This window comes from Hyla sarda, chromosome 1 (assembly GCF_029499605.1).
Source record: "Hyla sarda isolate aHylSar1 chromosome 1, aHylSar1.hap1, whole genome shotgun sequence".
NCBI classification, from domain to species: Eukaryota; Metazoa; Chordata; class Amphibia; order Anura; family Hylidae; genus Hyla; species Hyla sarda.
In genome coordinates this window covers 87,025,311-87,052,700 of record NC_079189.1, presented here as the reverse complement: position 1 = coordinate 87,052,700, position 27,390 = coordinate 87,025,311, and the positions used below count along the sequence as shown (strand labels likewise).

Sequence of the window (27,390 nt, the reverse complement as noted above, 5' to 3'; positions counted from 1 at the left end):
ACAAAAAAAAAAAAAAAAAAAAAAAAAAAAAAAACAGGAACTCATAATGTAAGGGAACAGGTAGTGAGCTACATGCTTTAAAGGGGAACTCCACTCCCCAGCGTTCAGAACATTTAATTCTGAAAACTGGGTGTGGGCTTCGGGTCGACACGCCCCCTTGTGACATCACGCCCCGCCCCCTCACTGCAAGTCTATGGGAGCGGGCGTGATGGCAGTCACACCCCGTCCCATAAACTAGCATTGAAAGGGCGGGGCGTGATGTCACAGGGAGGCGTGGCGACCCACGAAGCCTGCACCCAGCGTTCCGAACTAAATTTTCTGAATTTAATGTACACATCTAAGTGCTAAGCCACTCCCATTGCGAACATTCACTGGATATATACAGGACCAGAAAGCAAAACTCTTCCAGCAGTAACTGCAGATCAGTACATTTGTAAGTAGCAATATATTTGCATTAGACAATAAGAAGGCAACGTTTGCTGAGCCTTATAGGTTCAGAGAATGGTTAGGTCATCTATAAAACCGATCCTGCGTAGTATGGAATGTTACATGGCTAAAGCAGAACTTGGACCTTGAGAATACAGTACTTGTTTTGCAGACCAGGTTACAGTAAGAGTGCATAGCCGCTGCGTCATCCACCGCATACACACCGTGTCAGTTCTTCTTCATGCTATGCAGTGGTTCCACCAGTTTATTATGTACATGCATTAAACCTAGGAAGAGAACAGAAATAACACCTCTCGTTTTACCAAGGATTCTGTCACACACATTTTTTTTTCCCGCATGAAGGAGCTTAGCTAAACTAAACCACTTAAAGGGGTACTCCGGTGGAAAATGTATTTTTTTTTTTTAAATGAACTGGTACCAGAAAGTTAAACAGATTTGTAAATGACTTCTATTAAAAAATCTTAATCCTTCCAGTACTTATTAGCTGCTGAATACTACGGAGGGAATTCTTTTATTTTTGGAACACCGAGTTCTCTGCTGAATAACGAGCACATTGCTCTCTGCTGACATCTCTGTCCATTTGTCCATTTTAAGAGCTGTCCAGAGTAGGAGAAAATCCCCATAGTAAACATATGCTGCTCTGGACAGTTCCTAAAATGGACAGAGGTGTCAGCAGAGAGCACTGTGTTCCAAAAAGAAAATAATTTCCTCTGTAGTATTCCGCAGCTAATAAGTACTGGAAGGATTAAGATTTTTTAATAGAGGTAATTTACAAATCCGTTTACCTTTCTGGCATCAGTTGATTAAAAATAAAAATAAAAAATAAAAAAAATTCCACCGGAGTACCCTTTAAGGAAGAAATAAAAATCTGTTACTATTGTAGCACTTACACAGTGTTTCCCAGCCAGGGTGCCTCCAGCTGTTGCATGTTATAACAGCAAACCTACATAAACAACCCTGTAATGAAGATACCATACATATAAAATGATGAACATAATCTAATATACCGTATATACTCGAGTATAAGCCGAGTTTTTCAGCACGATTTTTCCCAGCCTGTGCATTCAAAAATAATAAACTTTATTATGCAACCAATTATCCTGTCATGTATTATTCATTGTCTCGCTCTAGTAATAAAGGTAGCCAAGCACATATGACCAGATTCCTGTGAAGACGTCTTAAGGGTACCCCAGGAGTGTCTATCCATGGCCACTAAATTCGTTCGACTTGGATTCAGGCTAACGTTTAGCATTCTTATCTGGAAACTTATAGTATCAATCATCCAAGCAATAAACAAAAAGTCAGAGGAATTGGACTAGGCAAATACTTAGCCATCGTCACAGCAACAGAAAAACAGTAAATTTCTTCCAAAAGCAGCACCACCCCTGTCCTCAGGTTGTGTGTTCTATTACAACTTTGCTCCAGTCACATCAACGTAACTGAGATGCAATACCACACACAACCTGAGGACAGGGGTGGTGCAGTTTTTGGAAGAAATCAGCTCTGTTTTGCTATATCTTGATAACCCATATACAGTAACTCTCTTCTTTCATAACATTATGGCTACATCTAAGTTATTATCCTCCACTGCCATCTCCAGAATGGTGCCCAATGTGCCATGAGTACAGCAATTGTTTAACTCTGGGCCTCACATACAGAGGCATGGAGGGGACGTGTTCACCCCAAGCTACGTGCAAAGGGAGAGTCAGATGCCGTTTTAGAGATCGCTGGGTCCAAGTGGCCACAATGCCCACATTGAGATGTTAAAGGCCGGAGTATCCTTTTAAATCAAGTGAACTGGCTGGAATGGGCATGAATAAGTTGCATATATTGGTAGAAGGTGCTATGTGGCAAGTGAGACTTTATATTATAGATGTTCAAAACTTATTAAGGTCCTTGTACAAACAATTGATGCAGCTTACAGACACCACCCATGTTTTCCCACTGAAACCTTAACCCCTTAACGACGCAGGACGTATATTTACGTCCTGCGCCGGCTCCCGCGATATGAAGCGGGATCGCGCCGCGATCCCGCATCATGTCGCGTCGGTCCCAGCGCTCATCAACGGCCGGGACCCGCGGCTAATACCACACATCGCCGGGCAGTTCGGGACCGCCGCGGTGAAATCGCGGCGTCCCGAACAGCTTGCAGGACACCGGGAGGGCCCTTACCTGCCTCCTCGGTGTCCGATCGGCGAATGACTGCTCCGTGCCTGAGATCCAGGCAGGATCAGTCAAGCGCTGATAACACTGATCACAGGCGTGTTAATACACGCCTGTGATCAGGATGAGAGATCAGTGTGTGCAGTGTTATAGGTCCCTATGGGACCTATAACACTGCAAAAAAAAAAAAAGTTAAAAAAAAGTGTTAATAAAGGTAATTTAACCCCTTCCCTAATAAAAGTTTGAATCACCCCCCTTTACCCATAAAAAAATAAAACCGTGTAAAAAAAAAAAACATATGTGGTATCGCCGCGTGCGTAAATGTCCGAACTATAAAAATATATCATTAATTAAAGCGCACGGTCAATGGCGTACGCGCAAAAAAATTCCAACGTCAAAAAAAGCGCATTTTTGGTCACTTTTTATACCATTAAAAAATTAATAAAAAGTGATCAAAAAGTCCGATCAAAACAAAAATCATAGCGATAAAAACTTCAGATCACGGCGCAAAAAATTTGTCCTCATACCAGCCCGTACGCGGAAAAATAAAGTTATAGGGGTCAGAAGATGACATTTTTAAACGTATACATTTTCCTGCATGTAGTTATGATTTTTTCCAGAAGTGCGACAAAATCAAACCTATATAAGTAGGGTATCATTTTAACCGTATGGACCTACAGAATAATGATAAGGTGTAATTTTTACCGAAATATGCACTGCGTAGAAACGGAAGCCCCCAAAAGTTACAAAATGGCGTTTTTTCTTCGATTTTGTCGCACAATGATTTTTTTTCCCATTTCGCCATGCATTTTTGGGTAAAATGACTAATGTCACTGCAAAGTAGAATTGGCGACGCAAAAAATATGCCATAATCCTTCCAGTACTTTTTAGGGTCTGTATACTAAAGAGAAATCCAAAAAATAAATGCATTTCCTCTGATGTCATGACCACAGTGCTCTCTGCTAACCTCTGCTGTCCATTTTAGGAACTGTCCAGAGCATCATATGTTTGTTATGGGGATTTTTTCCTGCTCTGGACAGCTCATGAAATGGACAGCAGAGGTCAGCAGAGATCACTGTGGTCATAACATCAGAGGAAATGCATTTATTTTTTGGATTTCTCTTTAGTATACAGACCCTAAAAAGTACTGGAAGGATTAAGATTTTTTAATAGAAGTGATTTACAAATATGTTTAACTTTCTGGCACCAGTTGATAAAAAAAAAAAAAAAAAAAAAGGTTTTCCATGGGAGTACCCCTTTAACCCCTTAAGGACCAGGCCATTTTATACCTTAAGGACCGTAGCGTTTTTTGCAATTCTGACCACTGTCACTTTAAACATTAATAACTCTGGAATGCTTTTAGTTATCATTCTGATTCCGAGATTGTTTTTTCGTGACATATTCTACTTTAACTTAGTGGTAAAATTTTATGGTAACTTGCATCCTTTCTTTGTGAAAAATCCCAAAATTTGATGAAAAAAATGAAAATTTTGCATTTTTCTAACTTTGAAGCTCTCTGCTTGTAAGGAAAATGGATATTCAAAATATATTTTTTTGGGGTTCACATATACAATATGTCTACTTTATGTTTGCATCATAAAATGTATGAGTTTTTACTTTTGGAAGACACCAGAGGGCTTCAAAGTTCAGCAGCAATTTTGAAATTTTTCACAAAATTTTCAAACTCACTATTTTTCATGGACCAGTTCAGTTTTGAAGTGGATTTGAATGGTCTTCATATTAGAAATACCCCATAAAAGACCCCATTATAAAAACTACACCCCCTAAAGTATTCAAAAAAACATTCAGTAAGTGTATTAACCCTTTAGGTGTTTCACAGGAATAGTAGCAAAGTGAAGGAGAAAATTCACAATCTTCATTTTTTACACTCGCATGTTCTTGTAGACCCAATTTTTGAATTTTTGCAAGGGATAAAAAGGAGAAATTTTTTACTTTTATTTGAAACCCAATTTCTCTCGAGTAAGCACATACCTCATATGTCTATGTAAAGTGTTCGGCGGGCGCAGTAGAGGGCTCAGAAGGGAAGGAGCGACAAATGGTTTTTGGGGGGCATGTCACATTTAGGAAGCCCCTATGGTGCCAGGACAGCAAAAAAAAACACATGGCATACCATTTTGGAAACTAGACCCCTCAGGGAACGTAACAAGGGGTAAAGTGAACCTTAATACCCTACAGGTGTTTCACGACTTTTGCATATGTAAAAAAAATATATTTTTTTTACCTAAAATGCTTGTTTTCCCAAAAATTTTTCATCTTTTAAAAGGGTAATAGCAGAAAATACCCCCCAAAATTTGAAGCCCAATTTCTCCCGAGTACGAAGATACCCCATATGTGGCCCTAAACTGTTGCCTTGAAATACGACAGGGCTCCAAAGTGAGAGCGCCATGCGCATTTGAGGCCTAAATTAGGGACTTGCATAGGGGTGGACATAGGGGTATTCTACGCCAGTGATTCCCAAACAGGGTGCCTCCAGCTGTTGTAAAACTCCCAGCATGCCTGGACAGTCAACGGCTATCTGGCAATACTGGGAGTAGTTGTTTTGCAACAGCTGGAGGCTCCGTTTTGGAAACAGTGGCGTACCAGACGTTTTTCATTTTTATTGGGGTTGTATAGGGGTATGTGTATATGTAGTGTTTTTTACTTTTTATTTTATTTTGTGTTAGTGTAGTGTAGTGTTTTTAGGGTACAGTCGCACGGGCAGTTTGAGCTACGGCAGAAAATTTGACGCAGCTCAAACTTGCAGCCGGATACTTACTGTAATCCTCCGCCCATGTGAGTGTACCCTGTACGTTCACATTGGGGGGGGGGGGGGGGGGGGGGAATCCAGCTGTTGCAAAACAACAACTCCCAGCATGTACGGTCTATCAGTGCATGCTGGGAGTTGTAGTTTTGCAACAGCTGGAGGCACACTGGTTGTGAAACACCGAGTTTGGTAACAAACTCAGTGTTTTGCAACCAGTGTGCCTTCAGCTGTTGCAAAAGCTACAACCCCCAGCATGTACGGACAGCGGAAGGGCATGCTGGGTGTTGTAGTTATGCAACAGCTGGAGGCATACTACTTTGGCTGGGGATGCTGGGGATTGTAGTTATGCAACAGCTGGAGACACACTGGTTTGCTACTTAACTCAGTGTGCCTTCAGGTGTTGCAAAACTACAACTCTCAGCAGTCACCGACAGCCAACGGGCATGCTGGGAGTTGTAGTTATGCAACCACCAGATGCACCACTACAACTCCCAGCATGCACTTTAGCTGATTGTGCAAGCTGGGAGTTGTAGTTACACAACAGCTGAAGTTACACTTTTCCATAGAAAGAATGTGCCTCCAGCTGTTGCAAAACTACAAGTCCCAGCATGCCCATAAGGGCATGCTGGGAGTTGTGGTGGTCTGCCTCCTGCTGTTGCATAACTACAGCTCCCAGCATGCCCTTTTTGCATGCTGGGAGCTGTTGCTAAGCAACAGCAGGAGGCTGTCACTCACCTCCAACGATCCTCGCCGCACAGGTCAGTCCCTCGTCGTATCCGCCGCCGCCGCTGCTCCTGGGGCCCCGATCCCAACAGGGGCGCCGGGGATCGGGGTCCCCAGCACCCGGGGTGCACGTCCCGCACCCGCTCACGTCCTCCGGAAGAGGGGCGGAGCGGGTTGCGGGAGTGATACCCGCAGCAGGCGCCCTGATTGGTCGGCCGGTAATCCGGCCGCCGAATCAGGGCGATCGTGAGGTGGCACCAGTGCCACCTCACCCCTGCTGGCTCCGGCTGTTCGGGGCCGTCTCTGACGGCCCCGATCAGCCAATAATTCCGGGTCACCGGGTCACTGGAGACCCGATTGACCCAGAATCCGCCGCAGCTCACTGGACTGAATTGTCCAGCGATCTGCGGCCATCGCCGACATGGGGGGTCATAATGACCCCCCTGGGCGATATGCCCCGATGCCTGCTGAACGATTTCAGCAGGCATCGGGGACCGGCTCCGCTCCAGATGGTTGCGGGGGGCCGGTAAAACACATGACGTTCTCATACGTCATGTGTCCTTAAGGACTCGGAAATGGAGACGTATGAGAACGTCATGTGTCCTTAAGGGGTTAAAACACTTTATATTGTAAAGGTAGACTGTCATTAGTTGGTAGGTGTGTAGTGCGGACGACGCTGATGACAACCATACTTGCCCGATCCCGTTATCTTCCTGCAGATCTTCTGTTCCAGAGCAGACTTGGAGCACAGGCAGGGCTTCCTGATGTCACCGCTGCTGTTTCCTTTGCAGCAGGAACCAGCAGGTGACATCAGGAAGCCCTGCCCGTGCCCTAAGTCGGCTCTGGAACAGAAGATATGGATGAAGATATCGGGACAATGCGACCACGGAACGGGATCAGGCAAGTATGGTGGTCTTCAGTGTCACCCCCACTACACACCTGTACCAACAGGTTAGTGCGGGTAACACTGATGACAGTTTTCCTTTAACCTATATCCACTAGCTAAGATAGAGGGAAAAAAAGAAACATAGCCTATATCAGAGTGCCCATTCACTATCCATTATGTCAACATGCTGTAACTGCCGAGCCCCCACCACAAGATATATGGAATTAGCTAAACATGTACTATGGACAATCCTCCTTCTATTCATTTTTCTTTTCTCACCTTTAAAATACTTCACCGTTTTGACTCTAAGTTCTAATGTAGCATCTTCATCACAGACAAATATAGTGCGAGGATGTTGTTGAAAAGCTGACACTGTCCACATATGATTCACACCTTCCTCTATAGCTTTATATAAAGCAAAAGCTTTGTGGGCTCCAGTAATGAGGATCATCACCTGTTAGGAGAAGAAGACAAAATAAAAAGGGAATCTGTCAGGGTATTTTCTGCTATAAGCTGCAGACACCTGTTAGGGCCCATTTACATGGAAGCATTTCCAAATGGAATCCAGCTTAAAATTCTGCTTGGAAATTGTGATGCAGCAGCCTGTGGCACCATGTACATGGCAGACTTTCCATAGTGGGAAATTCTAATTCCAAACATGTTCATTCTTATAGCGGAATCCGCTTGGATATGCTTTGCAATCAATAGGACATTTCAGAGCGGTTCTAGTGCCGACTGATGTCCACTTTCTGACACCATTGGAGGAGATTTATTTAACATTTGCAGAGGAAAAAATTTACCAGTTGCACATAGCATCCAATTAGCTTGCTTTTATTTTTCTAAATTCTTTAAAAATAAACAAGCGATCTGATTGGTTGCTATGGTCAAATTTCCTCTGCACAGGTTTTGCTAAATCTCCCCACAAGTAATTTTCATTTTCCAGTTCTTTTTTGGCATACACAGCATAATAAATGTGTTTCAGTTGCTTTGTACGACAATTAGGCCATTTATGGAGTCAAAATTTTGGTGCAAAAATCATAGTAAATATGGAGCATTATGTTTTAGTGTTCCACCATGCATACACCAAATGTGGAGCAACGCAACTGCATGGTTGGAAGTTAAAGGGAATGTCCAGCAAAAATTTACATATGGTAAGGAATAAGTAGCTGATCTTGGGGGTTAGACCACTGGGACCCCCATGACCTCTGGTAAGGAACGCCTCCTGCACATCATCTTGTCCTGATTTTTTTTTCTCCTCCCCTTCTAAACGCTTTCACCAACTGTACTTTGCAAGGACATCACTCATTTTACTATTAACTCCACAGTAAAATGAGAAAAAGGAAAAACTGAAAAAACATGCAATTTAGCAACTCTTGTGGGCTTCCGTTTCTGCGCAGTGCACTTCACGGTACAAATAATATTATATTCTGTAGGTACTTATGATTACAACAATACCCAACTTATATAGGTTTTGTTTTATTTCACTAGTTTAAAAAAATATAACTATTTGTGAGATAATTAGTAAACTTAATATTGGTTTTTTGACCCCATAACTCTTATTTTTCCGTATACGAGAATGTATGAGGGCTAATTTTTTGTGTCGTGATCTCTAGTTTTTATTGGTACTATTTTTTGTTTTGATGTGACTTTGATTGCTTTTTACCACTTTTTTTCTGGTACATGAAACAACCAAAAATATGCAATTCTTGACTGGTATTTTTTTTTTTTTACATTTATGCCATTGACTATGCAGTTTAATTAACATGATATTTTTATAGTTCGGACAGTTACGCACGCGGCAATATGGCAGATGTTTAGATTTTTTATTTATTTATATAATTTTAATTTAAAAAATGGGAAAATGGGGGCGATTCAAACTTTTATTAGGGAGGGGGCTTATTCATTTTTTTTTTTTTTTTTTTTTACAGTTTATTTACAATTTTTTTAAGTCAACAGGGGACGATCACCTGCAATCAGATTAAAAACACTGAACAATGCTTTTCCATAGAACAGCATTCATCAGTGTTATCAGCGCTCCATTGCTACAGCCTGCAATGGCTGTCTGCAGCACAGGAGCTGGCTGGGATCACCAGGATCAGTAATGTCCGGCATTAGCCACACGTTCCGCCTGCTGACCGCTCCTAAGCTCGCTTCATCCACCTGCCGAGCCGCAGCACCATATAAAAGATGGCATTGTGCCACAAGGGTCGAAGAGTAGTGCTAGCTCAGGGCATCCGGGACAAAAGTCCTGGATCCCCTAGTGGCACCCTCATCCCCAGGGGGCTCTAGGGACAGAGTTTTCTTCATTACAAGTGCCATGGCTCTGCTTGCCCGAAGCATGGCTCAATGTCTAAAAAAATTCACCTGCCTGGCGCCCAGAACTACATGTCCCAAGCATTGGGTGATAGGATTTCCCCATCCCTGAATCAGCAAAGAATACCGGACTTATTTAAAATTTTTAAAACACCAAGCTAAAAGTGGCCATCTACTTCAATGTTTCACTTTCATTGGTGATTAGAGATGAGCGAACTTACAGTAAATTCGATTCGTCACATACTTCTCGGCTCGGCAGTTGATGACTTATCCTGCATAAATTAGTTCAGCTTTCCAGTGCTCCGGTGGTCTGGAAAAGGTGGATACAGTCCTAGAAAAGAGTCTCCTAGGACTGTATCCACCTTTTCCAGCCCACGGGAGCACCTGAAGGCTGAACTAATTTATGCAGGAAAAGTCATCAACTGCCGAGCCGAGAAGTTCGTGACGAATCAAATTTACTGTAAGTTCGCTCATCTCTATTGGTGATAATTGTTATAACTAGAATGAGAAAAAACATACTGAGTATTCGAAAAGTACATGCATAAATGAAAACCCACCTCTTTGGCATCCATTACCGTACCAACGCCAACTGTTAAAGCCATTGTTGGGACTTTGGAAAGGTCATTATCAAAATATTTGGCATTTGCCAAAATCGTGTCCATTGCTAAGGTCTTTAGTCTAGTTCGGGATACCAGACTGGAACCTGGCTCGTTGAAAGCAATATGACCATCTGGACCAATACCTAGAAAGTCAGAGAAAAAAATAAATGAATATGTATGGGGAGGTTGGTGGAGATCTCTATTGGTTGAAGGAATATTTGGCCAACAGTTATAGAAAGTGTATGGACACCTGTACATCTGCCTTAGCCCGCCAGCTGCTGCGGAAACGAACTTTGACACCAAATTATTAAAAGGCAGCGAAGTCAGTCACTTCATTATATAAGGTCACAATTCTGCTGGAGCCCAGTAATAGGTATGTCTAGGAATAAATGAAACAATTCCTTCAATATCATGATTTCACTAGAACAACACAGATCTTTTATACCTCCAACAAATAGCTCGATGCCACCAGCTTCTTTGATTTTCCTCTCAAATTCCTCACATTCAGCTTGCAGGTCATCAGCATTCCCATCCAGGATGTGAGCATTATTGGGATCTATATCTATGTGCTTGAAGAAATTATTCCACATGTATGAATGATAGCTCTCAGGGTGGTCCCTAGGTAATCCTAAGAAACAAGCAAATGCAACACTACGGTGGTTACTTATTGAGGTCCATGAAGGCTTATCTCTAGTAGTATATATTCAGTGTATATAAAGTATACAGTCTAAAGTAGAAAGTACAGTAGAAAGTATACAAATTATAAGATTTAGGGTGAAAAGCTGCAGATGTCCAAACTAAATAAAAAAAAAACAAAAAAAAAACAGCCGTGATTTCCAAACTGAGGGGAACTTGGTAGGAAACCCCTACTACCATTCTCACTGCAAAAAAGCGTGGAGATTAGAGATGAGCGAACTTACAGTAAATTCGATTTGTCACGAACTTCTCGGCTCAGCAGTTGATGCCTTTTCCTGCATAAATTAGTTCAGTTTTCAGGTGCTCCCGTGGGCTGGAAAAGGTGGATACAGTCCTAGGAGACTCTTTCCTAGGACTGTATCCACCTTTTCCAGCCCACATGAGCACTGGAAAGCTGAACTAATTTATGCAGAAAAAGTCAGCAACCGCCGAGCCGAGAAGTTCGTGACGAATCGAATTTACTGTAAGTTCGCTCATCTCTAGTGTAGATGTGTGTGTGTGTGTGTGTGTGTGTGGGGGGGGGGACCACAGATTTTTAGAAACATATTTGAAGTTATTAAACATTCTTCCACATGCTCCACTGGTGAAGAATTCTATAGTCTGTAGTTTTCTGAGATTTTATTAATTAAACCTGAAATGGTAGTAAATTTCCCTACTTTTTGAAAACTTAAAGGGGTATTCCAGGCCAACACTTTTTTTTTATATATATCAACTGGCTCCGGAAAGTTAAACAGATTTGTAAATTACTTCTATTAAAAAATCCTAATCCTTCCAATAGTTATTAGCTTCTGAAGTTGAGTTGCTGTTTTCTGTCTAACTGCTTTCTGATGACTCACGTCCCAGGAGCTGTGCAGTTCCTAAGGAGATATTTTCCCATCATGCACAGCTCCCGGGACGTGACATCATCATTGAGCAGTTAGACAGAAAACTTCAGAAGCTAATAACTATTGGAAGGATTAAGATTTTTTAATAGAAGAAATTTACAAATCTGTTTAACTTTCCGGAGCCAGTTGATATATAAAAAAAAAAAAAAAAAAAAAAAAAAGTGTTGGCCTGGAATACCCCTTTAAGTTTTCAAAAAGTAGGGAAATTGCTATGTCCGGCACTGCTGCTGATATTCACACGGACTTGGGCTATGGGACGTGTAGGAGTGTTCCCCGAAGTGACGGTGGTGCTCTGACTAGTAATAGCAAATCACATATCTTGATGCAGAAAAAAAAATGAAAAAAGTCGGCAAACTCACCATGGACTTCTTTTTCAGGGTTGTTTCTTTAGTGCATACTCACATATAAAAACTGGTGCAAAAGGGGGAGAGAGGGATCACAGTGGGCGGTATTCACTGTCTGGCGACAGAATCTGTTTCGCTCGGTGCTCGAGCTTCTTCTGGCCAGGCCATGGTGAGTTTGCCGACTTTTTTCATTTTTTCTTCTGCATCAAGATAATTTACAAATCTGTTTAACTTTCCGGAGCCAGTTGATATATTAAAAAAAGTTTTTGCCTGGAATACACCTTTTAAAGGGGTACTTTGCTGCTCAGCGTTTGGAACACACTGTTCTAAACGCTAGAGCCGGAAGCTCGTGATGTCATAGCCCTGCCCCCTCATGACGTCACACCCCCTCAATGTAAGTCTATGGAAGAGGGCATGGCAACTGTCACGCTCCCTCCCATAGACTTGCATTGAGGGGGTGGGGTGTGACATCATGAAGGGGCGGGGATATGATGTCACGAACTCCCGGCGCCGGCTCCAGCGTTCGGAACAGTTTGTTCCAAACACTGAACAGTGGAGTACCCCTTTAAAAATAACTGCATTTAAAGGGGTATTCCAAGTAAATAAAATGCATCCCTCATTTAAAGGATAGGGGATATGTTTCTGATCACACAGAGCCCAGCTACTCTGTGCCCCAACCCCCACTCTCGGAGACGAGCTTCAGTGACGACCCACTAAACCAATTACCAGGCAGAGGAGGAACCATGGCTCAGACGAGATTGGCTGAGCAAGACGTGTCACTGAAGCTCATCTCCGCAGGTGGGGGCTGGAGCACGCAGAAGATGGTTGAGTAACTGGGCCCTGAGCAAAAGATTGTGCAGTTGGACCCCCTGGGATGAGGAACTTATCCCCTACCCTATCAGTATAACAATTCGCACTACATTTTACAGGTGGAGTAGCAAACATGAAAATATACACACAGACAGACACACATACATACAGGGCAGACCAATGGAAGATGGAAGTGCTAATATATACATATATATATATATATATATATATATATATATATATATATATATATATATATAAATATTTTTTTTTTTTTTTTTTTCAATAAATCAGTAGAAGTAGTTCAGAAAACAATACAGCATTCACCAGTTCTTGTTGCACATATAAACTCACAAACCCACAATGATAAAATGAAGTCCCTCCCTTCATGTCACAGGGAACTCTTGGTTCGGGTCCGACAGTGTAAGTAACATAATGTTAATGAACAGAATTACAACTCACCTACATATTCATCCATATTAAAGGTCTTCACATATTTAAATGAAAGGTCTCCACGTTTGTGATACTCAATAAGTTTCTTGTAACATCCGGATGGTGTGCTGCCTGTTAAAAACAAGAAAGAAGGAGTAAAGAAATGGTGCGTTTTTAAGTAATAAAAGGCCATTGACAACAAGTTATCCTGCAGCCTGTAGTAATGGAGCGGCGATAACACTGATCAATGCTGTGCTATGGCACAACATTATTCAGTGTATGCAATTGCAAGATTACATGTAATAGTCTCCTATGGGGACTATAAAATTGTGAATAAAATGTATATAAAAATGTTAATAAATGTGCCTTCGAATCACCGCCTTTTTCAAATAAAATAATTTAAAAAATATATACTTTGCCACTGATAAAGGGGTTTCTCCCCAAAACGTGTCTGGATATCCACTTTGCCTTTTTTAACTGTTGGCAATGATTGATTCTCCATTCTCAAGCGCGAAGTCCCGTGCTCAGCGGACCCCCATTCACTGAGTAACTGCCACAGCACGAGGAAGTGGCCGCAGCGATCTGCATTATACCCGCTGCTGTCAACTCATCCATCCAGGGCCGGACGCAGCTCCGAGCCACCTGCCACCATAGATCTTACGTGCCAGGATATCCACAACAAAAACAGAACAAACACCTAAGAAGACTGCAGGTATTTCTACCAGGCCGGGTGCGATGTGAGAACCAGCACCCGTGCCAATCTGCACAATGCTATATTTCATCGTATTCATTCCTTACATATTAGACTGCTACAAACCACAATTGTATTTACAGCGCTGCTACTATTTTTACTCAATTTTTATTATACATCATCTTACAAGTTATTCTAACTTTTTCCTTGTCAAAGACTGGTACCATAATTTTAAAACCATTTTTTATGTTGCTTTAACCCCTTAATGAATCAGGGTTTTTCCGTTTTTGCACTTTCGTTTTTTCCTCCTTACCTTTTAAAAATCATAACCCTTTCAATTTTCCACCTAAAAATCCATATTATGGCTTATTTTTTGCGTCGCCAATTCTACTTTGCAGTGACATTAGTCATTTTACCCAAAAATGCACGGCGAAACGGAAAAAAAAATCATTGCGCGACTAAATTGAAAAAAACCCGCCATTTTGTAACTTTTGGGGGCTTCCGTTTCTACGCAGTGCATATTTCGGTAAAAATTACACCTTATTATTCTGTAGGTCCATACGGTTAAAATGATACCCTACTTATATAGGTTTGATTTTGTCGCACTCCTGGAAAAAATCATAACTACATGCAGGAAAATTTATACGTTTAAAAATGTCATCTTCTGACCCCTATAACTTTTTTATTTTTCCACGAACAGGGCAGTATGAGGACTCATTTTTTGCGCCGTGATCTGAAGTTTTTATCGGTATGATTTTTGTTTTGATCGGACTTTTTGATCACTTTTTATTCATTTTTTAATGGTATAAAAAGTGACCAAAATACGCTTTTTTGGACTTTGGAATTTTTTTGCGCGTACGCCATTGACCGTACGGCTTAATTAATAGATAGATTTTTATAGTTCGGACATTTACGCACGCAGCGATACCACATATGTTTATTTTTTATTTTTTTTACACTGTTTTATTTTTTTTATGGGAAAAGGGGGGTGATTCAAACTTTTATTAGGGAAGGGGTTAAATGACCTTTATTAACACTTTTTTACATTTTTTTTGCAGTGTTATAGGTCCCATAGGGACCTATAACACTGCACACACTGATCTTCTACACAGATCACAGGCGTGTATTAACACGCCTGTGATCAGTGTTATCGGCGCTTGACTGCTCCTGCCTGGATCTCAGGCACGGAGCAGTCATTCACCGATCGGACACCGGGGAGGCAGGTAAGGGCCCTCCCGGTGTCCGGTCAGCTGTTCGGGACGCCGCGATTTCCCCGCGGCGGTCCCGAACAGCCCGACTGAGCAGCCGGGCCACTTTCAGTTTCACTTTAGAAGCGACTCTTCTAAAGGGTTAATACCGCACATCGCCGCGATCGGCGATGTGTGGTATTAGCCACGGGTCCCGGCCAATGATTAGCGCCGGGACCGACGCGATATGATGCGGGATCGCGGCGCGATCCCGCTTCATATCGCGGGAGCCGGCGCAGGACGTAAATATATGTCCTGCGTCGTTAAGGGGTTAAAAAAATCATAACTCTCAATTTTGCACCTAAAAATCCATATGAGGGCTTATTTTTTGCGCCACCAATTCTACTTTGTAATGACATCAGTCATTTTACCCAAAAATCTACGGCGAAAAAGGAAAAAAAATTCATTGTGAGACAAAATTGAAAAAAAAAACAAAAAAAAAACGCCATTTTGTAAATTTTGGGAGCTTCCGTTTCAGTAAATTTTTTGGAAAAAATGACACCTGCTATTTATTCGGTAGGTCCATATGATTAAAATGATACCCTACTTATATAGGTTTGATTCTGTCGGACTTCTGGAAAAAATCATAACTACATGCAGGAAAATTTATATGTTTAAAATTGTCATCTTCTGACCCCTATAACTTTTCTATTTTTCACGTATGGGGCGGTACGAGGGCTCATTTTTTGCGCTGTGATCTGAATTTTATAGCGGTACCATTTTTGCATGAAATAAAAAGTGACCAAAAATGCACTATTTTGGACTTTGGAATTTTTTTGCGTGTACGCCATTGACCGTGCGGTTTAATTAACGTTATATTTTTATAATTCGGACATTTCCGCATGCGGCGATACCACATATGTTTATTTTTATTTACACTTTTTTTTTTTATGGGAAAAGGGGGGTGATTCAAACTTTTAATAGGGGAGGTGTTAAATGATCTTTATTCACTTTTTTTTTTTCACTTTTCTTTGCAGTGTTATAGCTCCCATAGGGACCTAACACACTGCACACACTGATCTTTTACACTGATCATTGTTATCCCATAGGGACCTATAACACTGCACACACTGATCTTTTACATTGATCACTGGTTTCTCATAAGAAACCCCTGATCGATGATTCTGCCGCTTGACTGCTTATGCCTGGATCTCAGCCACCTGAGCTAACCGGCAGTGATTTAGTTTCACTTTAGACGCGGCGTTCAACTTTGAACGCTGCGTCTAAAGGGTTAATAGCGCATGGCACCGCAATCAGTGCCGCGCGCTATTAGCCACGGGTCCCGGCCGTTGTCCCACGTTATAGAACGGGAGCGGACTCAGGACGTACAGGTATGCCCTGGGTCTTTAACAGGTTAAAAGTGATTAACCCCTTAAGGGCTCAGCCCATTTTGGCCTTAAGGACTCAGCTAATTTTATTTTTACTATTACTATTTTTTCCTCCTCGCCTTCTAAAAATCATAACTCTTTTAGATTTTCATCCATAGACTAGTATGAGGGCTTGTTTTTCGAACAACCAGATGTCCTTTGTAATGACATCACTCCTTTTACCATAAAATGTATGGCGCAACCAAAAAAATACTATTTGTGTGAGGAAATTGAAAAGAAAACTGCAATTTTGCAAATTTTGGAAGGTTTTGTTTTCATGCTGTATAATTTACGGTAAAAATGACATGTGTTCTTTATTCTGTAGGTCAATACAATTAAAATGATACCCATGATTACATACTTAATCAACAAAAAATGTAACCAAATTTGTACATTTAAAAATCCTTCTATTTTGCTGACCTATAACTTTTTCATTTTTCCATATAAGCGGCGGTATAAGAGCAAATTTTTTGTGCCGTCATCTGTACATTTTATTGAAACCACATTTGCATATATAAAACTTTTAATACATTTTTTATCAATTTTTTTAAATAAAATGTTTCAAAAAAGCAGCAATTTTGGACTTTTTTTTTTAAATTAACCTTATGTTTTAATAGTTCGGATATTTTTATAAATTATTTTTTCTCTTTTTGGCAGTAAAATGGGAAAAAGGGACAATTTAAATTGTTATTGGGGGAGGAGATTTTTCAATTTTTTTTTTACACTTTAACAGTCCCCATATGGCATAGCACTGTTCTCGGTCAGCTTCTGCTCTGGTCTGCTTGATCTCAGACTACAGTGCATAAGACCCCTGGACACAGCCGGAGTCGGGTGAGGGGACCTCAGGGCGCCATGCTGGATCCCCACGGCAGCGCTGTAAGCGATCCAATCATCCATTTTAGTGACCACACTGCCGCAGATGCAGTGATCTGTATTGATCACGGCATCTGAGGGGTTAATGGCACACATCAGCGCGATCGCTGATGTGCGCCGTTACCGGCGGTCCCTGCCGCGTATGCCCCCAGCATCTCTCTGATGCTCGTGGTCATGTACAGGTTAAGTACCACCGCACCAGGACGTACATTTACATCCTGCGTCATTAAGGGGTTAAAATGTTCTAGCAAAACAAAAATTAAACATGTAAAAACTACAGATCACGGTGCAAAAAATAAGCTCTCACACAGCCTCCAATTAAAAAAAAAGAAATAAAATTGTTAGTGGGGTCAGAAGACGACAATTTTAAACTTTATTATTTTTTTTTACGTTTGCATTTTTTAGTAGTGAAATAAAATAAAACCTATATAAATTGGGTTTTGTCATAATCATATGGACTTACAGAATACAGATAATTTGTCATATTTGTCATACCAAAAAAGTGCACTGCATAGAAAAGGAAGGCCACAAAAGTTGCAAAAGGTGTTTTTTTTTATTTTTTTTATATATACCGTATTTTTCGTCCTATAGGACGCACCGGCGTATAAGACGCACCCAATTTTTAGGGTCAAAATCTAAAAAAAATTAAGATTTTGAACCCAATAGTGGTCTTCAACCTGCGGACCTCCAGATGTTGCAAAACTACAACTCCCAGCATGCCCGGACAGCCGTTGGCTGTCCGGGCATGCTGGGAGTTGTAGTTTTGCAACATCTGGAGGTCCGCAGATTGAAGACCACTGCATAGGAGGTAATACTCACGTGTCCCCGCCGCTACGGACCCGTCACCGTTGCCCTGGATGTCGCTCCATTGCTGTCGCCGTGTCCCCGCCGCTCCGGAACGTCTCTGCTGCCGGCCGGGTATCCTCGCTCTCCGTCGCCGCCATCACGTCGTTACGCACGCCGACGCACGTACGCGACGACGTGATGACGAGGAAGGAGAGCGCCGGCCATACAGGGGATCCCTGGACGGAGAAGACACCGAGGAGGCAGGTAAGGTCCCCCCCGGTGTCCTGTAAGCACTAACCCGGCTATTCAGTCGGGCTGTTCGGGACCGCCGCGGTGAAATCACGGCGGTCCCGAACAGCCCGACTGAACAGCCGGGTTAGTGTCACTTTCCCTTCAGACGCGGCGGTCAGCTTTGATCGCCGCATCTGAAGGGTTAATACAGGGCATCACCGCGATCGGTGATGTCCTGTATTAGCCACGGGTCCCGGCCGTTGATGGCCGCAGGGACCGCCGCGATAGGGGTGTATTCACAGTATAAGACGCACCGACTTTTTCCCCCCAGTTTTGGGGAAGAAAAAGTGCGTCTTATACGGCGAAAAATACGGTACTTCATTAATTGTTTTGCTGAAGATTTTGTGGTAAAATGAGTGATGAGTGAAAGTACAATTGTTGGCACAAAAAACAAGCCCTTATATGGGTGTGTAGGTGTAAAATTGAAAGCGTTATGATTTTTAAAAGCGAGGAGGAAACAAATTAAAATGCAAAAATAAAAAATCCCTTTGTTCTCGAGGGGTTAATCTACTGAGTACATTTCATAAAAATATTTGCGTTCCCAACATGTTTGGAACAAAAATCACCAAATAGCACATTACCTGTGGGTAGTCCAAGTGTAAAATAATTGTCTGGTCCAGGGTTAAACTTGATGATACGATTACTTATGTATTTTGCTGCCCACTCACTTGCCAGGGAATAGTCATCCAGAATTACCAGCCTCATGATTGTGATGAGAAGTTCTGACCCGACAGCATATGGCTAACAATCTGCAAAGAGATGAGAGGCATGAGCGTCAACAGAAGAGACAATAACTAAAAACGTAGCGTATCGCCGCCCGCAGTGATGTCCCGCCTCGGCCAGTTGTGATAGGCTGAACGCACTGTCATGTAAGGAGCCCGGGCCCCTCCTTCTCCCTGCTGCCCGGGCTCCTTACATGACAGTGCGTTCAGCCTATCACAACTGGCCGAGGCGGGACATCACGCGGCGATACGCTGACTGCGGTGTGACGTTCCGAACCTAAGAAGCAGGGAGCCAAGCAGCGCCGGCTGACCGAGACGCCGATATCGGCGCAAAAGAGGAATGTCGAAAGGGGAGTTAAAGGGGTATTCCAGGCAAAAACTTATATATATATATATATGCAAAGAAGATAGTCCGGCACAGAACTGAAGTATGCAGGTAAAAACTCAGAACTTTATTTCAGGATAACGCAGTACACAGAAGCCTGACGCGTTTCGCACCGGAGTGCTTAGTCGTAGGTAACAAATAACCACAATGAACGTCTTAAAATACACAAAATAGCGATCACATGACCATACACATCATAAAATCGTTCTCATACAAAACATGGCGCTGGAGCATCGGGTTGGGAAACACCAGTTTTTTGGAACAAGTTCACACCTGGGTGCGCCCAAGACATTTGTTGTTACAATAGAGTTATTCTAAAGAACAGTGTAAACATTTACATCATAAATTCCTGACTTAAATCGAGAAAAGCCAGGTAAAAGCACTCATCTGCAAGAACAGTAACTTAAACATCATATTATTTGTTTTAATTTTTTAATTTTTAATTTTTATTTATTTTGTGTTTATTCATAATTAGATCTTAGTTTATATATGTATCATTCTTGGTTATATTAATAATACATTTAAACATAACTATCTATTTGTGGTCTAAGGGCAAGTGAGAGCTAAATCTAATCTCTTGTTTAATCCGAGGGGATGTCTCGTACCAAGGAGGAATATCCAATATGCCTCCCTGTTAAAAAGTTTATTCCTAAGATCTCCCCCCCTCGGACCCAAAGTAACCCTTTCTACCCCCGATACCCGTAGACCCGTCACATCTCCTCCATGTGTCTCCCTAAAGTGACGGGATAACATTGAAATACCTGTGATATTGCTTTTAGCATCTGAGACATGTTTTCTAAATCTCATTTTTAGAGAATTACTAGAACAACCTACATACTGTATCTTGCAGATGGTGCAGGTGGCTACATAGACAATAGACTTGGTATTACAATTTGTGAAGTCACGTAATTTATATAGGTTACCTGTGGAACAAGATGTCACCGTGTCGGTGTTTACCATATGGTCACACGTGAGACATCTTGTGTGTCCACATTTCCTATTGCCAACAGTTTTTAACCAATTGTGTTTGCTACTAGACGATTTGTTGCTCTGGAACAGGCTGGGCGATATTTTTGAGCCTATTGAGGGGCCCTTTTTGGATACTATTTCTATGCCTTCCGACACTATTTCTTTTAGTATCGGATCAGATTCCAATACTGGTATGTATTTTTTGATGATACCCTTAATTTGTCCAAAATTTACACTATATGGTGTTACGAAATATGGTTTGGTGACACTTTTATTTTTGTTTTTACCTACTATCCCCTCCGTGTTGTATCCTCCTCTCTTTGGTTGCTTTCTCCTAGAGTAGGTGACTAACTCCTTTCTAGTAATACCACTGACTTTCTCCTGGGCTAAGTCAATGGTGTGCTCACTGTACCCTCTATTCTTAAACCTTGTGTGTAGTTCTGATGCTGCCACTCTAAAATTGCTGTCACTGGAACAATTCCGTTTTATTCTACACAGTTCCCCAAAGGGGATGTTATCCAGGACATGTTTAGGGTGGCAGGATGAGGCCAACAGTATCGAATTAGTAGCTGTCTCCTTTCTGAACGGGAGTATTTCTATATGGTCTCCTTCACCCACCACTGTGATGTCCAGGAAATTGATCTCCTTTTTGTCAAAATGGTAGGTGAATCTAAGGTTAAGTTCATTTCTGCCTACATAATGTACAAATTGTTTAAACTGTTCCTCTGACCCTCCCCAAATTATGAGGAGATCATCTATGAATCGTCCGATCCAATATATGTGGCTGCTAAAGGGGTTGTCAATATTGAAAATGAACATCTGTTCCCACTGGAACATAAAAATGTTCGCAAAGGAGGCGAACTGTTGGCCTCATCCTGCCACCCTAAACATGTCCTGGATAACATCCCCTTTGGGGAACTGTGTAGAATAAAACGGAATTGTTCCAGTGACAGCAATTTTAGAGTGGCAGCATCAGAACTACACACAAGGTTTAAGAATAGAGGGTACAGTGAGCACACCATTGACTTAGCCCAGGAGAAAGTCAGTGGTATTACTAGAAAGGAGTTAGTCACCTACTCTAGGAGAAAGCAACCAAAGAGAGGAGGATACAACACGGAGGGGATAGTAGGTAAAAACAAAAACAAAAATAAAAGTGTCACCAAACCATATTTCGTAACACCATATAGTGTAAATTTTGGACAAATTAAGGGTATCATCAAAAAATACATACCAGTATTGGAATCTGATCCGATACTAAAAGAAATAGTGTCGGAAGGCATAGAAATAGTATCCAAAAAGGGCCCCTCAATAGGCTCAAAAATATCGCCCAGCCTGTTCCAGAGCAACAAATCGTCTAGTAGCAAACACAATTGGTTAAAAACTGTTGGCAATAGGAAATGTGGACACACAAGATGTCTCACGTGTGACCATATGGTAAACACCGACACGGTGACATCTTGTTCCACAGGTAACCTATATAAATTACGTGACTTCACAAATTGTAATACCAAGTCTATTGTCTATGTAGCCACCTGCACCATCTGCAAGATACAGTATGTAGGTTGTTCTAGTAATTCTCTAAAAATGAGATTTAGAAAACATGTCTCAGATGCTAAAAGCAATATCACAGGTATTTCAATGTTATCCCGTCACTTTAGGGAGACACATGGAGGAGATGTGACGGGTCTACGGGTATCGGGGGTAGAAAGGGTTACTTTGGGTCCGAGGGGGGGAGATCTTAGGAATAAACTTTTTAACAGGGAGGCATATTGGATATTCCTCCTTGGTACGAGGCATCCCCTCGGATTAAACAAGAGATTAGATTTAGCTCTCACTTGCCCTTAGACCACAAATAGATAGTTATGTTTAAATGTATTATTAATATAACCAAGAATGATACATATATAAACTAAGATCTAATTATGAATAAACACAAAATAAATAAAAATAAAAAATTAAAAAATTAAAACAAATAATATGATGTTTAAGTTACTGTTCTTGCAGATGAGTGCTTTTACCTGGCTTTTCTCGATTTAAGTCAGGAATTTATGATGTAAATGTTTACACTGTTCTTTAGAATAACTCTATTGTAACAACAAATGTCTTGGGCGCACCCAGGTGTGAACTTGTTCCAAAAAACTGGTGTTTCCCAACCCGATGCTCCAGCGCCATGTTTTGTATGAGAACGATTTTATGATGTGTATGGTCATGTGACCGCTATTTTGTGTATTTTAAGACGTTCATTGTGGTTATTTGTTACCTACGACTAAGCACTCCGGTGCGAAACGCGTCAGTCTTCTGTGTACTGCGTTATCCTGAAATAAAGTTCTGAGTTTTTACCTGCATACTTCAGTTCTGTGCCGGACTATCTTCTTTGCTGCTAATTGTGTGAGCCGGAGGCGGAACCGGCGTGTCCGCAGCACGAACTTAGGAGCAGCTGCGGGTGTGGTGAGCGGCAATCCATTTTTGTGCATATATATTATATATATATATATATATATATACTGGCTCCAGAAAGTTAAACAGATTTGTAAATTACTTCTTTTAAAAAATCTTAATCCTTCCAATAGTTATTAGCTTCTGAATTTTTCTGTCTAACTGCTCAATGATGATGTCACGGGAGCTGTGCATGATGGGAGAATATACCTTGCACGATGGGAGAATATCCCCATAGGAGCTGGACAGCTCCCGGGACGTGAGTCATCAGAAAGCAGTTAGACAGAAAACAACAACTCAACTTCAGAAGCTAATAACTATTGGAAGGATTAAGATTTTTTAATAGAAGTAATTTACAAATCTGTTTAACTTTCCAGAGCCAGTTGATATATAAAAAAAAAAGTTTTTGCCTGGAATACCCCTTTAAAGTTTGCTTTGTTACTTTTTGCAGCCCGGGCACAGGGCATTCCAAAAAGTTTCCGATACAGATCTCCATTAAACATTTATTTTCACATGGTGTAATGTGTGCCCACAAAATTTCCAGACAGACATTCCGCAGAAAGCGGGCAACCCGCAAAACATGCCAGCACTAGGACCGCTCGGAATTGTGCCGTCCCCATACAGAGCAATGCATTTCTGAAGCGGATTCGGAGAAATAATTGACATGTCAATTCTTTTTGCGAAGGCCGGAATCGAAATTTCTGTTGAAGAGGTTTCTTCTGCCACATGCACAATACAGCGGAATCCCTACTGCAACGAAATTTCCAAGCGAAAATTTTCAGCCGAATTCCGCTCAGAAATTGCGCTGTGTGAATGAGGCCTTAGAAAACAGGATTGTCTTGTCTGTTGCTGAAATCATTTCAGAATAATGTCATGTCCTCCATTTTTACTGAGTAGTAGTCATATAGGCCGACATTTATCATTGTCTAGACTGTTTTTTTGTGCCTAGAAAAGGCGCTAAAGGGACAAGCAGGGTTTATTTGCGCCTTTTGGTTTACACATTTCTGCTGATTTTCAGTTGCAATCCACATGATCTAGGAGGGTTTTATGAACTGCGTTTTTTTTTGTAAAAAGGCGCAAAGCCAATGGAGTCTCTAAACTACCGTACACCATCCCAGACTTGGCTTAGCTTTATGGTGTATGTGATGAGTACAATATCAGAAAATGTGACCTGCACAAAATTTATGAAATGCTCTGCAACCACTTAATAAATTCAGTGCTCCTACACATAACCAGCACACAAAAAAGGGTGTAGAAAAATGCTTCACTTACACTACAATGATAAATGCCCCCATAGGTATTTAAAGGGGTACTCCGGTCCTGAGACATCTTATCCCCTATCCAAAGAATAGAGGATAAGATGTCTCACTGCGGGGGTCCCCAGCGGTCCCCAATCTTGTATTCGCCACCCACCTGCACGCAGCTCACAAACAGCCGGGTGGCGACCACACTCCCTCCCATAGACTTGCATAGCGGGGGGTGATACTCCGGCCCCGTGGTCGCCACCCGGCTGTTTGTGAGCTGGCACCGCAGTGTGCAGCTCAAACAGGTGGGTGGCGAATACAAGATTGCGGGGGTCCCCAGTGGCGGGACCCCAGCGGTGAGACATCTTATCCTCTATCCTTTGGATAGGGGATAAGATGTCTCAGGGCCGAAGTACCCCTTTAAGCTTAAAAAGAGTCACTGTCATTTGTCCAGGCATGCCATGAGATTAGACTGCATTGCGTCTCGTCCCGATACCTGTGCTGTGAATGTGAGCAATAGCGGGGTGAGGTACGTGGCAGCACGCGCTTCGCTCCCCTGCAGTCAATCAAACCACAGTCTAGTGCCGGATCCATCACATGACATATCAACAGTACCTGACAGACCTCTGATGGGATCTGCTAGGTACCACTTAGGCCAGGTTCAGACTACGGAATCTCCGGGAAGAAAATTTCCACCCAGAGATTCCAAGTGCGGCCAGCGGCGACTGAATCAGTAGGCGCTAGGACCGCGCGGACACTGCAGTCTCCAATAGACTGCAATGTGTTCCGCAAGTATTTCCGCCTGAAAAAAAGAGCAACGCCATTCTTCAGGCGGAAATTTCAAAGCGGATTTTCCATTCACAAATTCCACTTCACAAGTGTGAATTTGTGAACAGAAACCCATTCACTATACTATACATTTTAGCAAGCGGAATTTCCGCCTGCAATTTCAAAGCGGAATTGCAGGCGAAAAAAATAAAATCTGCGACATAAACTCCAAAAGTGAACAGCGACTGAGACGGAGTTCACACCACATTATTGCTGTGCCTCCCAGCTATACGGCAGTACCCCAAGAATGGCATCTTTTTTCATAGGATATACGGTATAAATGGGTCACAATGCAATCATGTTGTGTGAATGGCATAAATCTTATAAATCCCCCCTTACGGCGCCCGCTCCCAGTTCAGCCATTAATCACCATCACTGTCCATAACAAAGCCAGTGACTGTGCCTCCATTTTATGCCAGACCAAGTCCTGACACTGATATTTAGTGGGGTTGGAGAACCCCTTTAAGCCCATAAAGTCTGATAACAGTGCAGGGCAGGGTTTCCCAACCAGGGTGCCTCCAGCTGTTGCAAAACTACAACTCCCAGCATGCCCGGACAGCCGTTGGCTGTCCGGGCATGCTGGGAGTTGTAGTTTTGCAACAGCTGGAGGCACCCTGGTTGGGAAGCACTGCTACAAGTATGAATTGAGACACAGATGTGTTCAGTCTGCATTATCCTCCATGAGCTAAGCACACAGCACTCTTTGTTACAATGTATCAGTGTAAAATAGATAAAAAGCAGAAATAGATGAGCTCATCTCCATGGAAACACAGATGACTGACACACGGGCTGGTCAGGTGACCTGAGAGGATGACAGCACGGGTGTCTCGGGTCACAGGCAGTATAGGCCGGAGCTCAGTCACACAGACACCTCTCCCCTCACAACCCACCAACTTGTTCGCCAGTCTCCCTCCACCGCAGCTCCAGCAACCACTCGGACCTGAGATGATGTCATGACCATGTGATCAGTCACGTGTAGGGGAGGAGTCAGGGCCTGGACTAATTATGAGATGGCGTGTGATTGGATGCTTCCCAGTCATGTGATTTCTCCACTACATTCTACTATTCCTGAAAAAATGACATCTCACACATAAGGCGTGCATATAGCTGTGTGTAATATACAGTATATACAGTGAGCTGTGTGTAATATACAGTGTATACAGAGAGCTGTGTGTAATATACAGTGTATACAGAGAGCTGTGTGTAATATACAGTATATACAGTGAGCTGTGTGTAATATACAGTGTATACAGAGAGCTGTGTAATATACAGTGTATACAGAGAGCTGTGTGTAATATACAGTGTATACAGAGAGCTGTGTGTAATATACAGCGTATACAGAGAGCTGTGTGTAATATACAGTATATACAGTGAGCTGTGTGTAATATACAGTGTATACAGAGAGCTGTGTGTGATATACAGTGTATACAGAGAGCTGTGTGTAATATACTGTGTATACAGAGAGCTGTGTGTGATATACAGTGTATACAGAGAGCTGTGTGTAATATACAGTGTATACAGAGAGCTGTGTGTAATATACAGTGTATACAGAGAACTGTGTAATATACAGTGTATACAGAGAGCTGTGTGTAATATACAGCGTATACAGAGAGCTGTGTGTAATATACAGCGTATACAGATAGCTGTGTGTAATATACAGTGTATACAGAGAACTGTGTGTAATATACAGTGTATACAGAGAGCTGTGTGTAATATACAGTGTATACAGAGAGCTGTGTGTAATATACAGCGTATACAGAGAGCTGTGTGTAATATACAGTATATACAGTGAGCTGTGTGTAATATACAGTGTATACAGAGAGCTGTGTGTGATATACAGTGTATACAGAGAGCTGTGTGTAATATACTGTGTATACAGAGAGCTGTGTGTGATATACAGTGTATACAGAGAGCTGTGTGTAATATACAGTGTATACAGAGAGCTGTGTGTAATATACAGTGTATACAGAGAACTGTGTAATATACAGTGTATACAGAGAGCTGTGTGTAATATACAGTGTATACAGAGAGCTGTGTGTGATATACAGTGTATACAGAGAGCTGTGTGTAATATACTGTGTATACAGAGAGCTGTGTGTGATATACAGCGTATACAGAGAGCTGTGTGTAATATACAGTGTATACAGAGAGCTGTGTGTAATATACAGTGTATACAGAGAACTGTGTAATATACAGTGTATACAGAGAGCTGTGTGTAATATACAGTGTATACAGAGAGCTGTGTGTGATATACAGTGTATACAGAGAGCTGTGTGTAGTATACTGTATATACAGAGAGCTGTGTGTAATATACAGTATATACAGTGAGCTGTGTGTAATATACAGTGTATACAGAGAGCTGTGTGTGATATACAGTGTATACAGAGAGCTGTGTGTAATATACTGTGTATACAGTGAGCTGTGTGTAATATACAGTGTATACAGAGAACTGTGTAATATACAGTGTATACAGAGAGCTGTGTGTAATAT

General features: G+C 41.9%; 1 protein-coding gene across 2 annotated transcripts; it reads right to left on the bottom strand.

Moving 5' to 3' along the window:
• Nucleotides 1-235: 235 nt before the first annotated feature.
• On the bottom strand, nucleotides 236-25,915 carry GNPDA2 (glucosamine-6-phosphate deaminase 2). Of its 2 annotated transcripts, none has more exons than XM_056557319.1 (7): nucleotides 25,791-25,915; nucleotides 18,898-19,065; nucleotides 13,092-13,193; nucleotides 10,341-10,523; nucleotides 9,854-10,038; nucleotides 7,263-7,437; nucleotides 236-713 (listed from the first exon to the last, which is right to left on the bottom strand). In XM_056557319.1, the coding sequence occupies exons 2-7, from the start codon at nucleotides 19,019-19,021 to the stop codon at nucleotides 655-657; spliced, it is 828 nt and encodes a 275-aa protein (XP_056413294.1). In that variant the 5' UTR covers nucleotides 19,022-19,065; nucleotides 25,791-25,915; the 3' UTR covers nucleotides 236-654. The 2 variants fall into 2 exon arrangements, with proteins under 2 accessions (XP_056413294.1, XP_056413297.1); XM_056557322.1 differs by having other exon boundaries at nucleotides 25,703-25,834.
• Between the last annotated feature and the right edge of the window lie 1,475 nt (nucleotides 25,916-27,390).

Coding starts and splice junctions, on each gene's coding strand:
- GNPDA2 (XM_056557319.1), bottom strand. CDS start 19,021: ATGAGGCTGGTAATTCTGGATGACTATTCCCTGGCAAGTGAGTGGGCA. Junction 13,194..18,897: donor TACACTTGGACTACCCACAG/GTAATGTGCTAT, acceptor TGTTTTTAACAG/GCAGCACACCATCCGGATGT. Junction 714..7,262: donor AACGGTGAAGTATTTTAAAG/GTGAGAAAAGAA, acceptor TTCTCTTCCTAG/GTTTAATGCATGTACATAAT.